At 41.7% G+C, this 16837-nt stretch overlaps 1 protein-coding gene across 10 annotated transcripts in view; it reads right to left on the bottom strand.

Annotated features, from left to right (window-relative positions):
* The window catches only part of ap3b2 (adaptor related protein complex 3 subunit beta 2), a 61393-nt gene that overhangs the window by 12611 nt on the left and 31945 nt on the right, over positions 1–16837 (bottom strand). For 5 of the 10 annotated variants that reach the window (XM_076886070.1, XM_076886065.1, XM_076886067.1 and 2 more), the window contains exons 16-25: positions 15515–15701; positions 13877–14007; positions 9579–9617; positions 8733–8847; positions 6109–6286; positions 5802–5967; positions 5293–5380; positions 4644–4753; positions 4294–4522; positions 3253–3337 (exon numbers count right to left, since the gene is read on the bottom strand). In XM_076886070.1, coding sequence (XP_076742185.1) covers positions 3253–3337; positions 4294–4522; positions 4644–4753; positions 5293–5380; positions 5802–5967; positions 6109–6286; positions 8733–8847; positions 9579–9617; positions 13877–14007; positions 15515–15701 — 1328 coding nt within the window. The remainder of the gene's footprint in view (positions 1–3252; positions 3338–4293; positions 4523–4643; positions 4754–5292; positions 5381–5801; positions 5968–6108; positions 6287–8732; positions 8848–9578; positions 9618–13876; positions 14008–15514; positions 15702–16837) is intronic. The other 5 variants (XM_076886071.1, XM_004570266.4, XM_076886069.1 and 2 more) reach the window with 3 other exon arrangements.

The following is a 16837-nucleotide window of genomic DNA, read 5'->3' on the forward strand; positions in this document are numbered from 1 at the left end:
CCTGTAAAGATGCTGTTACAGTAATCAAGCCTACTAAAGATGAATGCATGGACTAGTTTTTCCAGGTCCTGTTGAGACATCAGATCTTTTATCCTTGATATATTCTTGAGGTGATAGTAAGCTGACTTTGTTATTGTCTTAATGTGTTTTTCTAAGTTTAGGTCTGCATCCATCACTACACCCAAATTTCTCGCCTGGTTTGTGGTTTTTAGATGTATAGATTGAAGTTCTCTGGTGACCTGTAATCGTTTTTCTTTGGCGCCAAAGACTATTACCTCAGTTTTGTTTTTGTTTAGCTGGAGAAAATTGTGGCACAACCAGTCATTGATTTCCTCAATGCATTTACCAAGAGCCTGTACATGTACCCTGCCTCTCCCTGGGATATGCTCCAGCACCCCCCACGACCCTGGATAGGATAAGTGGAAGTGAATGGATGAATGAAGCTAACGGATTCTACAGTATTTATGAAAGTCTTCAGTTGCAGAAATTAATAATAGACTTCTTTTTAAGGACTTTTTCAACATTTTCATTTTATACGTGTTTCCCTGAAGCAGTATTGTTTAGAAACACTAGAGATTGTAGCTTTTATGTATTTATCTATGACGCCAGATTACACGAATCAATTAGCTAAACTAAAATCATAATGCCATGGTGACCTGTAATACACTCAACAAAAATATAAACGCAACACCTTTGTTACTGCTCCCATTCCCCATGGGATGGACATAGAGACCTAAAATTCATTCCAGATACACAATATAACCATCCCTCCCAAACAGTGGTCACAAATCAGTCCAAATGTGTGGTAGTGGGCACATCTGCTATATTGAGATAATCCATCCCACCTCACAGGTGTGCCACATCAGGATGCTGATCTGACATCATGAGTAGTGCACAGGTGTACCTCAGACTGCCCACAACAAAAGGCCACCCTGGAATGTGCAGTTTTGTCTCACAGCAAAATGCCACAGATGCCACAAGCAATGAGGGAGCGTGCAATTGGCATGCTGACAGCAGGAATGTCAACCAGATCTGTCGCCCGTGCATTGAATGTTCATTTCTCAACCATAAGCCGTCTCCACAGGCGTTTCAGAGAATATGGTAGCACATCCAACCGGCCTCACAACCGCAGACCTCGTGTAACCACACCAGCCCAGGACCTCCACATCCAGCAGGTTCACCTCCAAGATCGTCTGAGACCAGCCACCCAGACAGCTGCTGGAACAATTGGTTTGCACAACCAAACAATTTCTGCACAAACTGTCAGAAACCGTCTCAGGGACGCTCAACTGCATGCCCGTCGTCCTCATCGGAGTCTTGACCTGACTCCAGCTCGTCGCCGTAACAGACTTGTGTGGGCAAATGCTCACATTCGATGGCGTCTGGCACGTTGGAGAGGTGTGCGCTTCACGGATGAATCATGGTTCACATTGTTCAGGGCAGATGGCAGCTGAGAATGTCCCAGTTCTTGCATGGCCAGCATACTCACCGGACATGTCACCCATTGAGCATGTTCGGGATGTGCTTGACCGGCGTATACGACAGCGTGTACCAGTTCCCACGAATATCCAACAACCTCGCACAGCCATTGAAGTGGAGTGGACCAACATTCCACAGGCCACAATTGACAATCTGATAGACTCCATGCGACGATGTGTTGCACTGCATGAGGCAAATGGTGGTCACACCAGATACTGACCGGTTCTGGGTCCCCAGACCCCCAATAGCGCAAAAAACTGCACATTCCAGGGTGGCCTTTTGTTGTGGGCAGTCTGAGGTACACCTGTGCACTACTCATGTCGTCAGATCAGCATCCTGATGTGGCACACCTGTGAGGTGGGATGGATTATCTCAATATAGCAGATGTGCCCACTACCACACATTTGGACTGATTTGTGACCACTGTTTGGGAGGGATGGTTATATTGTGTATCTGGAATGAATTTTAGGTCTCTACATCCATCCCATGGGGAATGGGAGCAGTAACAAAGGTGTTGCGTTTATATTTTTGTTGAGTGTATTTGGCTTCAAAATTTAAACATAACACAATTACCAAAGGCCTTCGAAACATGGTGTCTAACCAGATACTTGCTGAGAACAACATTGCCTTGGCCCTGGTGTGGGTCAGTAGATGTCTTAAATTGCAGTCTCTGATAAATGAGAATTTGGCTCCCTGGCACTTTCATCTCGCATGATGGCATTTGGTTGATAGTTCTTAAACTGTGATGGTGTTGACTTCATCAATATAGGAGCCAGACAAAATAAACAGCATTTTTCCATTTTAGAGCTTTCTGAAGTCATTGAAAACGCACACCGATATATGGTCAATTTGAAAGGGCCATTATTTTGAAAGGCAAAATAAGAATGATTGATATTGACATGGTATCACTATGGGGTTGTATACACTCAATATAGACTGCAACTAGTCTGTGGAAACATGAGTTTTCCATTCTCAATTAATTAAAAGAGTAGTTCAAAAATAAACATTCAGATGGCTTTTACTTTGAAATCCAAAAGGAGATGGCTTTAATATTGGCATGTTGCTACTAGAATACTGGGGTATGTCATTTGTATCCAACATTAGAGTGTGCAAACAAGACTAATTGATATTTGTGAATGTGCTCTTAATTTACTGGAAGTCGGCCTTCATTTTGAAATCATGCTTCTGGAGCTTTTATTTTGAAATCAGGTTTCCACGTCTTTTGCCATAATACTCAGAATACACAGGGAACGTAAAACAAAGTGGAGGCTGGCTTGACACCAGTAAAAGTGGACGGTTGGTCACCCTAGTTAAGTGTTGATGCTAGCCTCAGCTGCTTTTAACTGGTGTTAGTGAAACTTTCTTTGAAGCAGATCCAAGTGTTGGGCTTGGACCGGAGCCGGTCTTATATACTTATTAATGAAAAGCACATCAGTTTGTTGGAAGACATAATTGCACAATAATCTGTGTATATTTATAAGTACAACTATTTTTTTTCCCATTAACCTCAAAATGACTGCCTGTAGCTTTATAGAAATTCAGAAACAACTGGAGTGTTTTCTCTGATATTATTAAACGTGAACTGAATCGAATCAAGAGTTTTTCCAAATAATTAACTAACTTCCTGTCTGTATATCAACGTATCAGTGGCTTAGCAGACTAACTGCTGCAGAGCAAATGCAAATCTAGCAAATCCCAAAAATGAAGCAGACCGGCAACCAGAAGCAGGACTGCACAGGAGGTCTACCCTCTGTAATCAAGAGTCCGTCTCACCACAGCTGGAAGTTTGCTGCTTGCGTTGAATCACAGAAATCGATGCCCATCACAGCTGTGGCCGTCTCACCTGCCGGAAGTAGCTCTGTGGACATGGAGGAAAGAAAAAGCCTTTAGTGTTTCCACACAAAAAACAGGCACAACTCTTAAAAGTCACATGAAAAACCGAGACAAAGATTAGGATGTGAATGTTCATACTGAAACATCTGAGACGTCCTTGTACAAAAAGTGTCCTCTAAGAAGAAAACTGAGATGGAGGCGCTGCTGACAACTTCAAAACTGCCACACTTTGTTTTTCTCTAAGTCAAGTCAACCCTGATGGACATGTTAAAATGCCCAACTCGAGTGATGAAGGCAACATTATTTACAGACTGGGTTTTATTAAGGTTTAAATTTAAGGGCACATAACTCGTGGCATGTGTGCCGGCTGTAGCTGATGTCAGGCCTCAGGTAGGGACAGTCAAGTCACTGAACTGTAACCACTGCGCCCATATTTATGGTGTTTTGCAGCTTTTTGATAGAATTACATGAGTAATATTATTGGTTACTGAGTGGCAGAGCTAGTTCAAGACATTTTGGTGAACAAAGTTACAGTGTTTTATCAGTTTGTGGCTTAACACTAATTATCAGGATACTGGTGTCTATGTGGTTGCCCGTGTACAGGTCATAGAGGCAGCTTGCAACCTGTTGCCGTTAGGTGAAAGGACAGAAATCCATCAAACTTGTATTTCATGTTGATAATAAGTTTAATGGAGGAATTTAAATGTGCTGATATGTATATTTTAATATGTAGCAGGCTGATGGTCCCCTTCTTGTCTATGAACAAACTTAAATTAGAATTTTCAACTTCATAGTCACAAAAATTCAGCATCTTATTTACAGCTTTCCCTGAAGCAAAATTATTGTAATAGAAAAAACACCGACATCTGCAACAAGTACGTCTGTTTTATCTGGTGTAATGAACAGTGCAGTTTCCAAGCACTGCCAGCAGGGTTGTATTTCATATGTCCGTGCATGTACACAGTGGACAATCTCACACACCGATCTCTGGGAACTCCTTGACCCTCATCCCAGACTGGAGCTTCACATCCTCTATGTGCAGGTTCTTGGTGTCGGAAGAGGCGCTGTTGGTGAACTGCATCTGCACCGCCACCATGTTGGCGTCAGGGCTGAAAGGCTGCCGGCTGAAACAGTACTCCACCGACAGACCCTCACCCGTGATCCGGTGAAGCAGCTCGTAGCTCTTCAGCGCGCTGGAGGGAGCAATGGTCTGTAAAAAGACCCCTCTGGTTTGTCATCTGCTTTAGTTCCCCCCCCCTCTTCATTTTCATTTCATCGCTTCACTAACAGAGAATAAAGATGTCAACAAGCAAATAATATGAAACACTTACTGCTGGGGAGAGGACAGAGTCAGACAAAGACAGCCCCTCCAGGTCGGTCACGAGGCTGTTGGATAGGAAGGTGTTGACCGGTGTGACTTGTGGTGAGGGAGCAGGTTCAACTAAGAAAGAAAGAAACAAGACACGGATGATGTTCCCAAATTCAGACCGGTGTGCAGTCATCTAATGGATTTTTTTTCCTTTGGCATCTTTGTAGAATGTGAAGGGGTTTAGGTGTGAATTAGCATCTCCAAGTCTGGTTGAGAGATTAAGTATCTTGGACGGTTTGTTTATGAATGAGGGGAGAGCATCGGTTTAATGGAAGCTCTACTTTCCTACCTATTCTGTGGACACATCTGTGGGTGGTGACCAAACCCTTGAGCTCAGTCATCTAAAAGGGGCTCAGATTATAGCTGCTGCTCCTCAAAAAGAGCTAATGAGATGGTTCAGGCATCTGAACTGCATCTAATTCAGAAGTGGTTTGTGCATTTTGAAATGGGATGAGATTCTCAGATGAAAGAGATGAAGACGGTTCTGGGAAGAGGTAGATGTGGACACCTCTGCTTAGACTGCTTTCCGTTCTAAAGAGAGTGCCATACATTTTCTACTGTCTGAGAAGAAAAGCTGGAAAGATCGAGAAAAAGAAACAAAAACAACTTACAATCATCAAGGTCGAGCAGAGACATTTCTTTCTTTTCTTTCTTGCTCTCTTTCTTGAGAGGCTTGGGAGGAGGTTTAGATTCAGCCGTCTGGAGAACAAAGAAAAACTGTCACGAATAGACGCTGTTCATGCTGCTGTATAGGAAAAGGGGCACAACTGCGCTCTCTTGTATTTTGAAATGCTAAGGTTATGAGAATTTTAGTGGCTTCTTAGATACAGGCTGTATCAAAAAGAATAATCTGGTTTAAAAGTGCTTTTATTCACCGCTAACGATAGAAACACGCACCGATGGAAAGAGCGGATTCCTTAGCTTCACATGGTTGGTGGTAGGTAGCATAACAACAGCAGGGGCTGTGTGAAACCTTATATTCAGTCATGTACTTCTATATTTATTGCAAGCTTCTATGTGCATTACTTAAAAAAGAAAACCCAGCCTTTTTAAATCTGATGATTGTTTTTGATGCACCCTGCTGCTGTGCACTTTCTCTGTAGTTAACCCTGGTTTGCACCTTTTTTTTCTTCTTGACCTCAGCCTCTGACTCCGAGTCTTCAGACTCTGACTGGCTGCTTTCAGACTCGCTTTCCTCATCTTCGTCAGATTCAGACTCTGACTCGCTCTTGCGCGGTTTACTCTTCCTCTGGTGCTTCCTCTCTTCTTCTTCGCTGCTCTGCTCACTGTCAAAGGAAACCAGAGGTCAAACTTCCCCCAAGGAGTCAAACTTTATTTTCTACAAACAAAGCGACCACCAATTCTAATAATAACATCCATAGTCCAGCAAATATGCCTGACATGGCATGCAGTGTAAAGCAGTCTACCTTTCGCTTTCTTGCACTGGCTTCTTTAGATCTTTCTTTTTTTTCTTCTTCTGTTCCTCTTCCTCCTCCTCTTCTTCTTCCTCAGACTCGGAGGCTTCCTTACTCTCTTCGCTCTCTGATCCCGACCCGCTCTCCTCGCTGCCACTGCTGCTTTCCGAGCCACTGGCAGAGTCTGACTCTGTGGAGGGAGAGGTCAGAGGTTAGAAAGGCTACACAGAGTAAGTGTGATCTGAAGGCTGTTGGTATTCACATCTTACACGGCGTCCTCTGACAAACAAAGCAGCTGGGACTGAGTGAGTCTGCGTGTTAAACTGTTTTACCATCAAAAAGAGTCGAGCTCATCAAAACCAGAGAGGAGATCAAACTTTTATTATCCTTTGTATTATTGATGCCTCAGACACTTTTTTCCTCCAGAGGCGAGGAAAAAGAAAAAAAGATAAAGCAGAACTTTTAACTGACATTCTCAGATTTTCTTTCAGCGTGAAGCTGAGGCAGACACATCAGAAACAACTAAAGACAGAGGTGTTTTATGCTACACCCGCACTCACAAAACTGCATATTGTCTATAATATTATTGTAGCCGATGATAGTTTCTGCAGCAGTAATAGTGAGGAATATTGATAATCTTCTTAAAAGAAGATTATCAATTAAAGATAACTGATCAGATGGAATCAGACATTTAGGGGTTTACTTTCTGGTTAATGTGAAATACTGTTGAGGTCAACAGATATTCAAAAGCTAGTAACAGTACCGATGTTTCAGTCAGTACTGCTAAAAGTAAGAATAATATGAAGCTCTTAAAAGAACATAAAACTATATTCAGAGTACAGGGATAATATCCAAATTAGCACTTCATACAGTAAAGGCCACAACGTATTTTGCAATTTCCCAAAAGTAATAGGATGTAATTTTCAGTGCCTAAACTTGAGGCTTAATAACTCTTGAAGCAAATTTGTAATATGTTTATTTGGGCTTTTTAGCCTTTATTTAAACAGGACGGGGGAGAAAAGATGGGAAGGCTGGGAGGAAGAGCAGGAGGACGACATGCAGCAACTGGTGATATACCTCACCCTATTTGTATTTTTAAGTGATTTTGGTGTATTTTAGACAATAAGAGACAAAATTATACTGGAAGTAATGAGGCTTTTCTATATTTCCCCATCTTAAGGTGTTATTAGAGTTATTTTAAGGTTGAGGGATGTATTCCTTAGTAGCTCTACTTCCGCATCTCACGCTGTAATTAATGGGGAATATTTCTATGTACTGAAAATTCCACACTAAACTCAGAAAACATTTTGGAAAATTACACAGGCAGCATTATAAACTGCTACCTAGTGTCTTATTTTACTTATATGATTCAAATCTATTTTTTAAAAATAACATCGTGGCCTTACTAATGTTCACAGAACTGCTTTTAAATGTTAAAATAAGATAATAATGCACTACATTAGGAAATCAGGATCAGCATAATTATACAGGCGTGCTTGTTGCTGTTAATGCACTTGCAGAATAAAGCAGGTGAAAACATTTGGATGAACAGATTTGTGCACTGGGAGTGAATGAGGTCCATGTATGAACAAGACAAGTTTTGTTTCTCTTCAGTTCTGCCTTGAGTCACCTCCAAATGTGGTCCTCAGATAATGATCCTCAATAAAAGCAGAATTGATTTGACTTTTGCTGCCTCACGATACATCATGAGGTCCTGAAACCTCACGAGAAGTCATGAGACAGCACCATATATACGCAGGTTAAAAGCAGCCGTTGACATTCTGAAATTCTTCATTACGTCTTTTCCATTTATGTCACGATGTCACCACCCCTGGCATTGACCAGCTCTCCACACACACTCCTATATAAAAATCAGCAGCCGCTCCCTCACAAATTTTGCTGTCTGTCTCCACATCCTCATCATCACACACTCATTTGAATTTGCTGGAAAATCGCTGCACATCGACTTGTAACCATCAACCCTTGATTGGTCTCTGTGTTTAGTTTTATGCAACATATTTAAACAATAAATTCAAACTCAGTACTGATACTTTCATCTGGTAACATTCTATATTTTTTTCCATTGCCAATAAATCAAAGTACAATACATTTCTTCCGTTCTTCTGTTAATACATTAAATGTGCATTAACCCCCCCGAGAAATAGTCTGCAGCCAATATTGTTATTGCTGTTGAAGTCTCTAGTTGTCTTAGGGCATTATGACCAATTTTAAAGATTTATACAGCTGGACTTGGACCTGAGCGCCACAAACAGGGTATGAAAGTTAGAAAGGATTGAGAGATGGACCTTATTTCTTTAGATTTTTATAGAATTGGTCAACAACACAAATCTCAAGGGCTTGCTCAAAGGGGGTGATATGATTATTAGGACTTATTCTGTGGGTCTTTACAATATAAAGCACATTGAGGTAACAGTTGTTGTGATTTGTAATAAAATTCAATTGATAATGAGCTTATTTTTTGAGACTGTCTCGTTTTACCAGCCCCTACCAAGATCATTCACACTGACTCAAAAGTCTCTCACACAAACACACACAAACACACACCCCTGTTGTGAGCACTACGTATTGAATCAAAAAAAATGACCATGCTATCAGTGCCAGCAGCCTAAAGTTACCACTGTCAGCAGACTCCGTAGGACCAGACTCTCCCTCTGAGTCGGTGTAGAACGGCTTTTCTACTTTCTTCTCCTTCCTCTTCTCACGGCTACTGCATTTGGTCCACTCAGGCACCTGGCATAAAACAAAACGGAAAAAGCGAGAGTACAAACAGTAAGCCTCCAGCCCCGCCTCAGAGAGAAAACCCTCAGACAGAAGCAGAAACGTGGGCAGATAGCATGGCCATGAGTGCCTCTGCCTGGGCGTGATGCAGCCAAAAGAAGCCAGCCATCGCTGCTGCAGATCTGCTCTCAGATCCCACAGCCAGGGAGCAAATTTACACCAATGCTTCAATGGAGCGAGTCGTTTACTTGTTTGCATTAGAGTTTTCTGTTTTTGCACACAAAGACATTAGCACCAGGTGTTGCCTTCATGACCAGTTGCAGAAATGCTTTTCTTGTAATAATATAGGAGCAGTTCCATTAAGAGAAGTGATATCTTTGAGGAGCAGTAACTATCCTCCTACACTTAAAAAGAAAAGGCCATCTGCTTTTTCTGTGACCAAACTCATTAACCAGAGCCATCTGCTAATGAGCACGGACATCTCAGCCCCACTTAATACCCACAAGGAGCCTAATGCTGCGTGACGTGCCTGAGCACCGATCTGCCTGCTGAAAGAATCACTTCTTTAATGGTAGAGACTGAGGAACAGGGTGCTGTGTTTCAGGTAGCTTTGGCTGAGCTAAGCACAGAACAGCGACTACTATATGCGGGAGGGAGGCATTCAGTTTAAAAGCACTTGGGTTTTTGCGGCTATATGGGTTGAGGCTCAAGAACGTGTGGCTGTTTGCCGCTAACTGACTCACACTTGTTAATGTTGTGACTCTTTCAAGCAGCGTAAAAACCTGGCAGACGTAGGGGAAAAAAAAGATTGGGATGGAGATGAGGAAAAAAGAAGGAAGTGGTTTCTTTCAGAATAAAAGTCAGGAGAGCAAGAGAAACAGGCACAGGAAGGTTTCAGGGGCTAAAAAATAAGAATGTGTGAGAACAGTTTTGGATATCACAGAGACAAAATAATAAGAATAATCCTAAATTTAATTACATGATAACTTTTAAACACAGTATTTGATAAAAGTAATCAAAAGGACAACTTCTGTTGGTAAAAAAATCAACATACTCCAATATAACTACTGGATATACCTTAATACGTACTCATACTGTCAAATTAAAAGTCAACATTAGCATTCACTACTTCACCAATACATCAAAAAAAATACATGAAATGCACTTAGTCTTCACCAGCAACAAAGTATGATATGCTAGCATGGGTTAGATGGGCAGAATGAAGAGCAGCACAGGTGGAGCAGCAGAGGGGTAGAGGAAGAAATCTGAGAACAAATCACATCAATCAAAAATAAAAAAAAATATCACGTGACAACATTTGTGACGTGATCAGCAAGCGAGTCACAAACTTCATGAAGAAAACCAAGCAGATGGACGGGAGGAGACCTGGAGGAGTCCCCGTCAGCAGGTCAAAATCTTTTGTTTTGCTTTAAGCTCTCACAAGGCTTCTGTTCTATGTTGGCGTCACTAAAAAGTGCACCTGAGTGAAAGAGAAACAATATAATAAACAGATCTGTTCCTTAGTAGTGTAGATGTTTTTAACATTTAGAAACGTAAAAAAGGTTTTAGCTAACCCCAAAGCAAAACACCCTTCATCCTTCCACTACTGTACTATCTTCACGTGTCACATGACCACTCCTACGATGTCTATTTTCTATAGACCATGGAAGCTCCCCGAGCTTCTACAATGTAGCATAATGTTCATTTCAGTAATCTACCCTGTCTAAATGTTGGCTGCTTATCAAAAGGCACTGAGGCAGAACTAGCCTGGCATTGAGCATCAGCACTTCTGCTTTCTAAAGCAAAGCCTGGAAAAAGTCTTTAAGAATGAATAACTTTCTGTCAGAGGATTAACGTCTATAGCTCTGCTCTCACAATATACCTTCCTGCCAAATATTAATCTTTTCCAGTTCTTGTAGATCCTTTAATTTCACTCCTGCCACTAAATTACTGCTTCAAACTCGTTTTAGGGCAGTGTTTGGACAAACGAACAAAAATCTCATGTGCAGGAGGCACTCATCAGGTGGGTTTGGACAGCATGCACCTGTAAGCTTCACAGGTACATGTTTTCCAAGCTGGCAGGTGGAGAGGTTTAAGATAAGAACATGAAGATTTTTTCTCATGAAACTCGCTATATATTTAAAATTTTCAGCCAATATGAAAGAGAAGTCCCAAAACTGCTGATAAAGACAGTGTGATATGTTTGGAAGCCCCTGTTGGAGCTTAATGATTAAGTAAATCTTGAGACTAGAAGATTTTTTCCTGAGATTAAGAATTGATTTTGACTGGTCTCATTTACAAATTAGAATCAGCTTTGTTTATAAAATTAAAGAAACTTCTATCCCACTGCTTATTACTAAACAATTTATTGGACCCCTTAAAGCTGAACTCTGTCTGCTTGAAACAAACACAGTGGTCAGTCTTACTTCGTGTGAACTGACAGAGGATTTATCAGAATCAGAATCAGAATCAGAATACTTTATTCATCCCGAGGGAAATTTGATGTCACCTAAATGGTAAATGGCCTGTATTTGTATAGCGCTTTACTAGTCCCTAAGGACCCCAAAGCGCTTTACACATCCAGTCATCCACCCATTCACACACTGTGATCATTGTGTGATATGAAATGTGTAAATCATTTTGTATAAATGCCAACATCAGCAGTTTAGACGTTAACTGACAGGCAGGGAAGAAACAGAGAGAGCAGTCATCAACGCAAACACCACTGCATTTCCAAACTCAAAGGGAGGGGCACCTCTCGCCAGTCTCCTAGTAAGCCGATCCGCCCCTCTCCGGTGGTTATGACCTCCTCTGTCTGTGGAGGACCGTATAGCAGAAGGAGAGTCTGTCAGAGAGGCTGAGGCTTCAGAAGATTCACTGACCCTCCCAACTTTAACAGCCACAACTTGAGTGGATGCAATGCGAGACTTTCAGAATAACCCAGAGAGGTTTTTCCAGCAGCTGAACTTCAGAGGACAGTACTGAGTGTTTTACAGCTCTGCTTGTTTTTGCTCTTTAACTACAAATGATGTATAATAATGATTTGAAAGGCACACTATAGCTTTTCGGTCTGATTTCTTCCCTCAGCACTCCCTATGTTCTGAAATTTGTGAAATTTAGCTTTGCTGCTGATTACAACTGCATTTTAGCCACGAGATATCAAGAGGGGAATTAAACGAGTCTGACTGGATATAAAAACACACACCTAACTGAACATAATCAGTATTAATAAGCTTAAATATACTCTTAAAACAAGGAAAACTGGCAGATCCCAGCTTTTGGAAGGCTGGCCACAAGTATTGTATGGAAAAAAATAACTTGTTGACTAATTTGCATGCATTTATATCTTCGTGTAACAGCTCATAAATCACTCTAGTAATCTACTGCTCATAACCTTTTTTTTGCTTTAGTGATTCCTTAATTTTTACACTTACAGAGTGCTAGTTTAGCCCACTGGTTGAGTGGGTGACGATATGCAATGCAGCAGAAACGCAGTGGTTTTAGTCCAATATCAAATAAAGGCAAAAATGGCCCCCCTGAAATTTTTTTCATTTTTTCTTCTTTTTTTTTTGTACATTTGCACATTAATAACTATATATAGATATTTACGAATTTGACAGGTTCAAGCAAAGGCAAGTGATGAGCCTGTTGCACCCGCTGCTCTCGCCCTGGCAAAGCTGTCATTTCAGCTGGTCGTGCACGGCTCCGTGTTTGTAACCTCGTGCAGGTGTCACGGCCGGTGCGACTCAGTTTGTGTATAAAAACACAGACGCTGAGAGATTCCCAGATCACTCAGAGGGAGAAAACTAGCCGAGCAGCAATGAAACTGTGAGAAATATGACGCAAACTGGAAAAGCAGAGAATTCTCCTTCAAAGTAAAAAATTGTGCCTTACTGCTGTGACCAGCACATTTCAAAAGACTCAGCTTTTACCTTGAAGGCAAACAGTCTCTGGTTCATGTTTCACTACCACCGTGCGAGTAAGTCCTCCACAGACTAAGCAAACATTCAGCAATCTGCACACGTATTTTTCCTTAGTCACAGCTGCATTACCACACGATAAAAAGCCATCCTGATGACAAAACAACAATTTTCTAAAAGTAAAGATCCACTTGGGAAAACACTGATGTGTTTAACCGGCTAAACTGTACAAACATCATGGTCAAGAACATGAAAGGCGCCTGTAGCACCACATTGAAATGTGCTTCACACTTAAAGAGACACGACATGGATTACTGCGTTGTGTGTTAAAAAGCAACATTATTGTTACGAAACACATGTCACAACAAAATCAAGCCTTGAGGTCACTACTGAAATTTAAAGTTTTGTCTCCTTTTCTTCTTTTTTTAGATGGAGTAGTGAAAACACTCAAGTCTTGATTTCACGTTAATTTAACTGATGAACCGATGGCACATGGAGTGAATGGGATGGAGAAGAAGAGGAGGCTTTGGAGATTTGGGCTGACAGACTTTTGTGTTTTAAGTATTGACTAAACATTAATACTACTGTCAGCATGCTGCTGTTAAAATCTGTTCTCTTCTCTATCGCATGTGCTATTGGCTCAAACAGCTGTCAGGAAACATCTGGATGGGGCGAGTGAGCTGCTGCTGAACAGAAGCGAGTGCAGCAGAGAGGATGAGGTGGAGCTTCATGCCACTGACTGTTTCTATAATGATTCGGGTGTTCTCAAATTAGGCACTTTCTGTCTAACATGTTCTCTCATTAATATGAAAATAATCCTCTTTTCTCCTTTGTGACTCATTCTCCTCCATGGATGGGGAAGTTGTTAAGCAGCATCCATTTTGAAGTAGATGGAGACCAAAAAGGATGAGCTGTTAATGCTAATGAGCTGTAAGCAAATGAAAGATGACCAGTGAAAGAGGAATCAATGTTATATTGGAGTTAGTGTCAGGCTCTGGTGACTCTGTCCAACCCCTCTGAGGCACTGCTCTGGGGAAGGAGCAACTCTCGCTCCCCTCCATTCTTTGGGGCCCCCAGAGGGCCCCTGTGTCTCTGTGTGTTACTGTTCCCACTGCACGCACAGACTCCTTCACCTCCACGTTGCGCACGGAGGGGTCAGGGGCAGCTTCAGGCCAGTCAGGCAACTCCTGGTAGCCCCCAGCCTTGGCATTCAACAGGTGGGAGAGTGAACCCAACTGGAAGTGGTCTCGATCTGCAAAAAGAAGGAAAAACAATGCAAGCACACACAGAGATCAGTGCAACAGAAAGAGCAGAGTCACTCTTATCATAACACAGAATCACAAAGTTCTGAGAAAGAACTTCAACAGCTTTGAATTTAGTTAAGCTCCACTTCAAAGTCATCTCCTTGTGCACCTCTGGACCCAAATCCTTTTTTGACTACATGCATGTGAACTCAAACTGAAGAAAACATTAACTTGTGTGGACCACTTCCATTTACAGCCCAGAGACCAAACAGGAGTTATTAGTGGAATTCAATTCAATTCAGTTTTACTTATATAACACCAAATCACAACAACAGTCACCTCAAGGCACTTTATACTGTACAAAATTCAGACGGAAACCTCAACAGCTGGATGACACCCCGTGAGCAAGCACAGGTGGGAAGGAAAAACTCCTTTTACAGGAAGATACCGCCGGCAGAACCAGGGACTGGTAGGGACGGCCATTTAGCCCGACAGGTTGAGGGAGAGGGGAGGGAGAAAGAACAAAGGACAAACAGCTAGAAGAGTGTCTAAGTGTTAACTGTGTCCTCCGTCCCAAAGTTGGAGGATCGCTGTTCCAAAGAAGAAGAGTGTGTATCACAGAGGGTACAAAGTGGCAAACAGGGAATTAAACCAAGGGAGAGTTCTGGAAATACAGACACCCTGGAAGTGATCCAGAGGAGCACAAGGAGATGACCTCAAAGAGGAAATCGGGATGAACTTTTAAAATCTCAAATCTCAAGACTTTGCTCTGTAATATGAGGATGAGTGGATTCTCCTGTCTTTGTTATGATTACTGTCAGGCTGCTGCCACGTGAAGATCAGAGAGCTGCAGGCAAAACCGCTGGATGTACTTTAGATGAATAAAAAGATGGACAGAATGTTCATGTGAAGAATAAAAATGCTCCCGGTGTAAGGACAGACTCACAGTTACAAAAAAGATGCGTGAATGCTCTGGATGACCTTTGGCTTTTGTAAAACTGTATCCTCAAACAGCTCTTGGACACATGGAAAAAAATCCCTCGTTCATTATTTCCAAGCTGTTTTGTAGATTTAAAATTGGAAGAAATTGAGATAATAATCCCTGGAAGCTTAAATCACAATACTTGTGGAAAAAAAGGATCTTATTTGTGTTGATATCTGACTGAGTTATGACTCTGAGAAGGATACGTTATATCTGATGCGGAGCCGCTGCTGCAGCTGCATCTGCTGGCTGTGTAGACCAAAACAGCCCATAACTTCCTCTTTCTTTCACTTTAGCTGTTTTTGCCTCAGGTGTCTCAACGTACAGAGAGACACAGAGCAGCAGGAAATTATGGCTCAATTTTCTGTTTAATTGATTGTGACTGTCTCATGTTTGTTAAGGCGGTTCATGACTGATGGTAATTAAACGCTAATAACATTGCTCAAACTATTTCTGCCATTATAATTTTCAAACAGCCGCAATACAAGTTCACAAACTAGAAAACAAAACTTACTGTTGACTTGCTTCTGTACCTTTAAAAGGAGACTCAAGGACGGGTGCAGGTTTGAGGGCGAGGAACAGCTTTTTAGCATACTTGCTTAGGGCTCCACTCTTCTCGGTGGGCACGATGAGTTGGCGAATGAAGCGTGCCCGGTCGCGGATGTCGTAGTTCTGGTCGTATTTGGCCAAGTTGAGAACATACTGCGTCAGCAGTTTAGTCTGAGGGGTGAAGGGACACGAAAGGAAGGTGGAAGAACAGTAAAACAACACCTTATCTACTGCGTTACGTGCATGTGCAGTGTGGGAGTGTATGTAGCTGTGGATTTGTTTGAGAGGGTCTAAGAGGATAGGACTACTGCATTAGTCTTGAGCCACCTCTCGTGTCGTAATATTTTATTAGAACATAAAAAAAAGATGTGACTCACTGAAATGTGCAAACATACATGGGAATACTGTATAAGGCAAAAACAAGAAGCTCGAAAGTCAGTATTTGGTATCACTATTCAAGAACAGTTCTCCTTGTTTCTTGAAGGACATTCAAAGCCCTTCTATGGATGTTGGCTGACCTTTGGTGCAGTTTTCTGTCACGATGAGCTCACACTGCTTCAGAAGTGCTGAGGCCCAAGCTCTAGGAAGGCCAATCCATAATTGACAATTACGAGGACACACCTGTGTGTTTTCTTATCCAGGTATGATTTTACTGTACAGGAAATGTGTTTGGTGTCCTGCTAAAAAGGACCTAAGCCATTGCAGGTCAGACAATCAGATGGTACTGCATGGTGGATCAAAGTTGACAGTCTTTTTCTGCATTCGTAATTCCATCAGTTTTAAGAAGATCTCCATCACCACTGGCTGAAATGCAGCCCCATACCATGACAGAGCCTCCATGATGTTTTACAGGTACTTGAAAGCAGTCAGAAACGAGCGCTGGACTGAAAATAAGTGGAAAAGAAATACCTCCAGAAAGCCTGGAGAACTTTTGCTGAAGACCACTTCAAAAAACGACTCTTTAGAAACAGGAATTAGGTGTTCTCAAATGACTCAAGTCTGTTTGTTAAATGAATGAACACATTTTAAACACAGACAGACTTCCTGGTATGAAACTTTCACAAAGAAAAACCAAAGGCATGTAAATATCTGGATACACTGACATGTTTCTGGTTTCATGGATTCCTGTAAGACCTCATCACGTTAAAAGAAAAAAACATAATTGGTGATAGGAGATTGGTGAAGGTTTGCAACTAGTCTGCAACTAATTTATAAGAAGACAGAGTCCCTGATTGAAAGCTTACTTGAATGATAAAGCTCAACACTTTTTTTGGAAACCATTTGAAAATTGACTCTGAATGTGACAT

This window comes from Maylandia zebra, linkage group LG7 (assembly GCF_041146795.1).
Source record: "Maylandia zebra isolate NMK-2024a linkage group LG7, Mzebra_GT3a, whole genome shotgun sequence".
NCBI classification, from domain to species: Eukaryota; Metazoa; Chordata; class Actinopteri; order Cichliformes; family Cichlidae; genus Maylandia; species Maylandia zebra.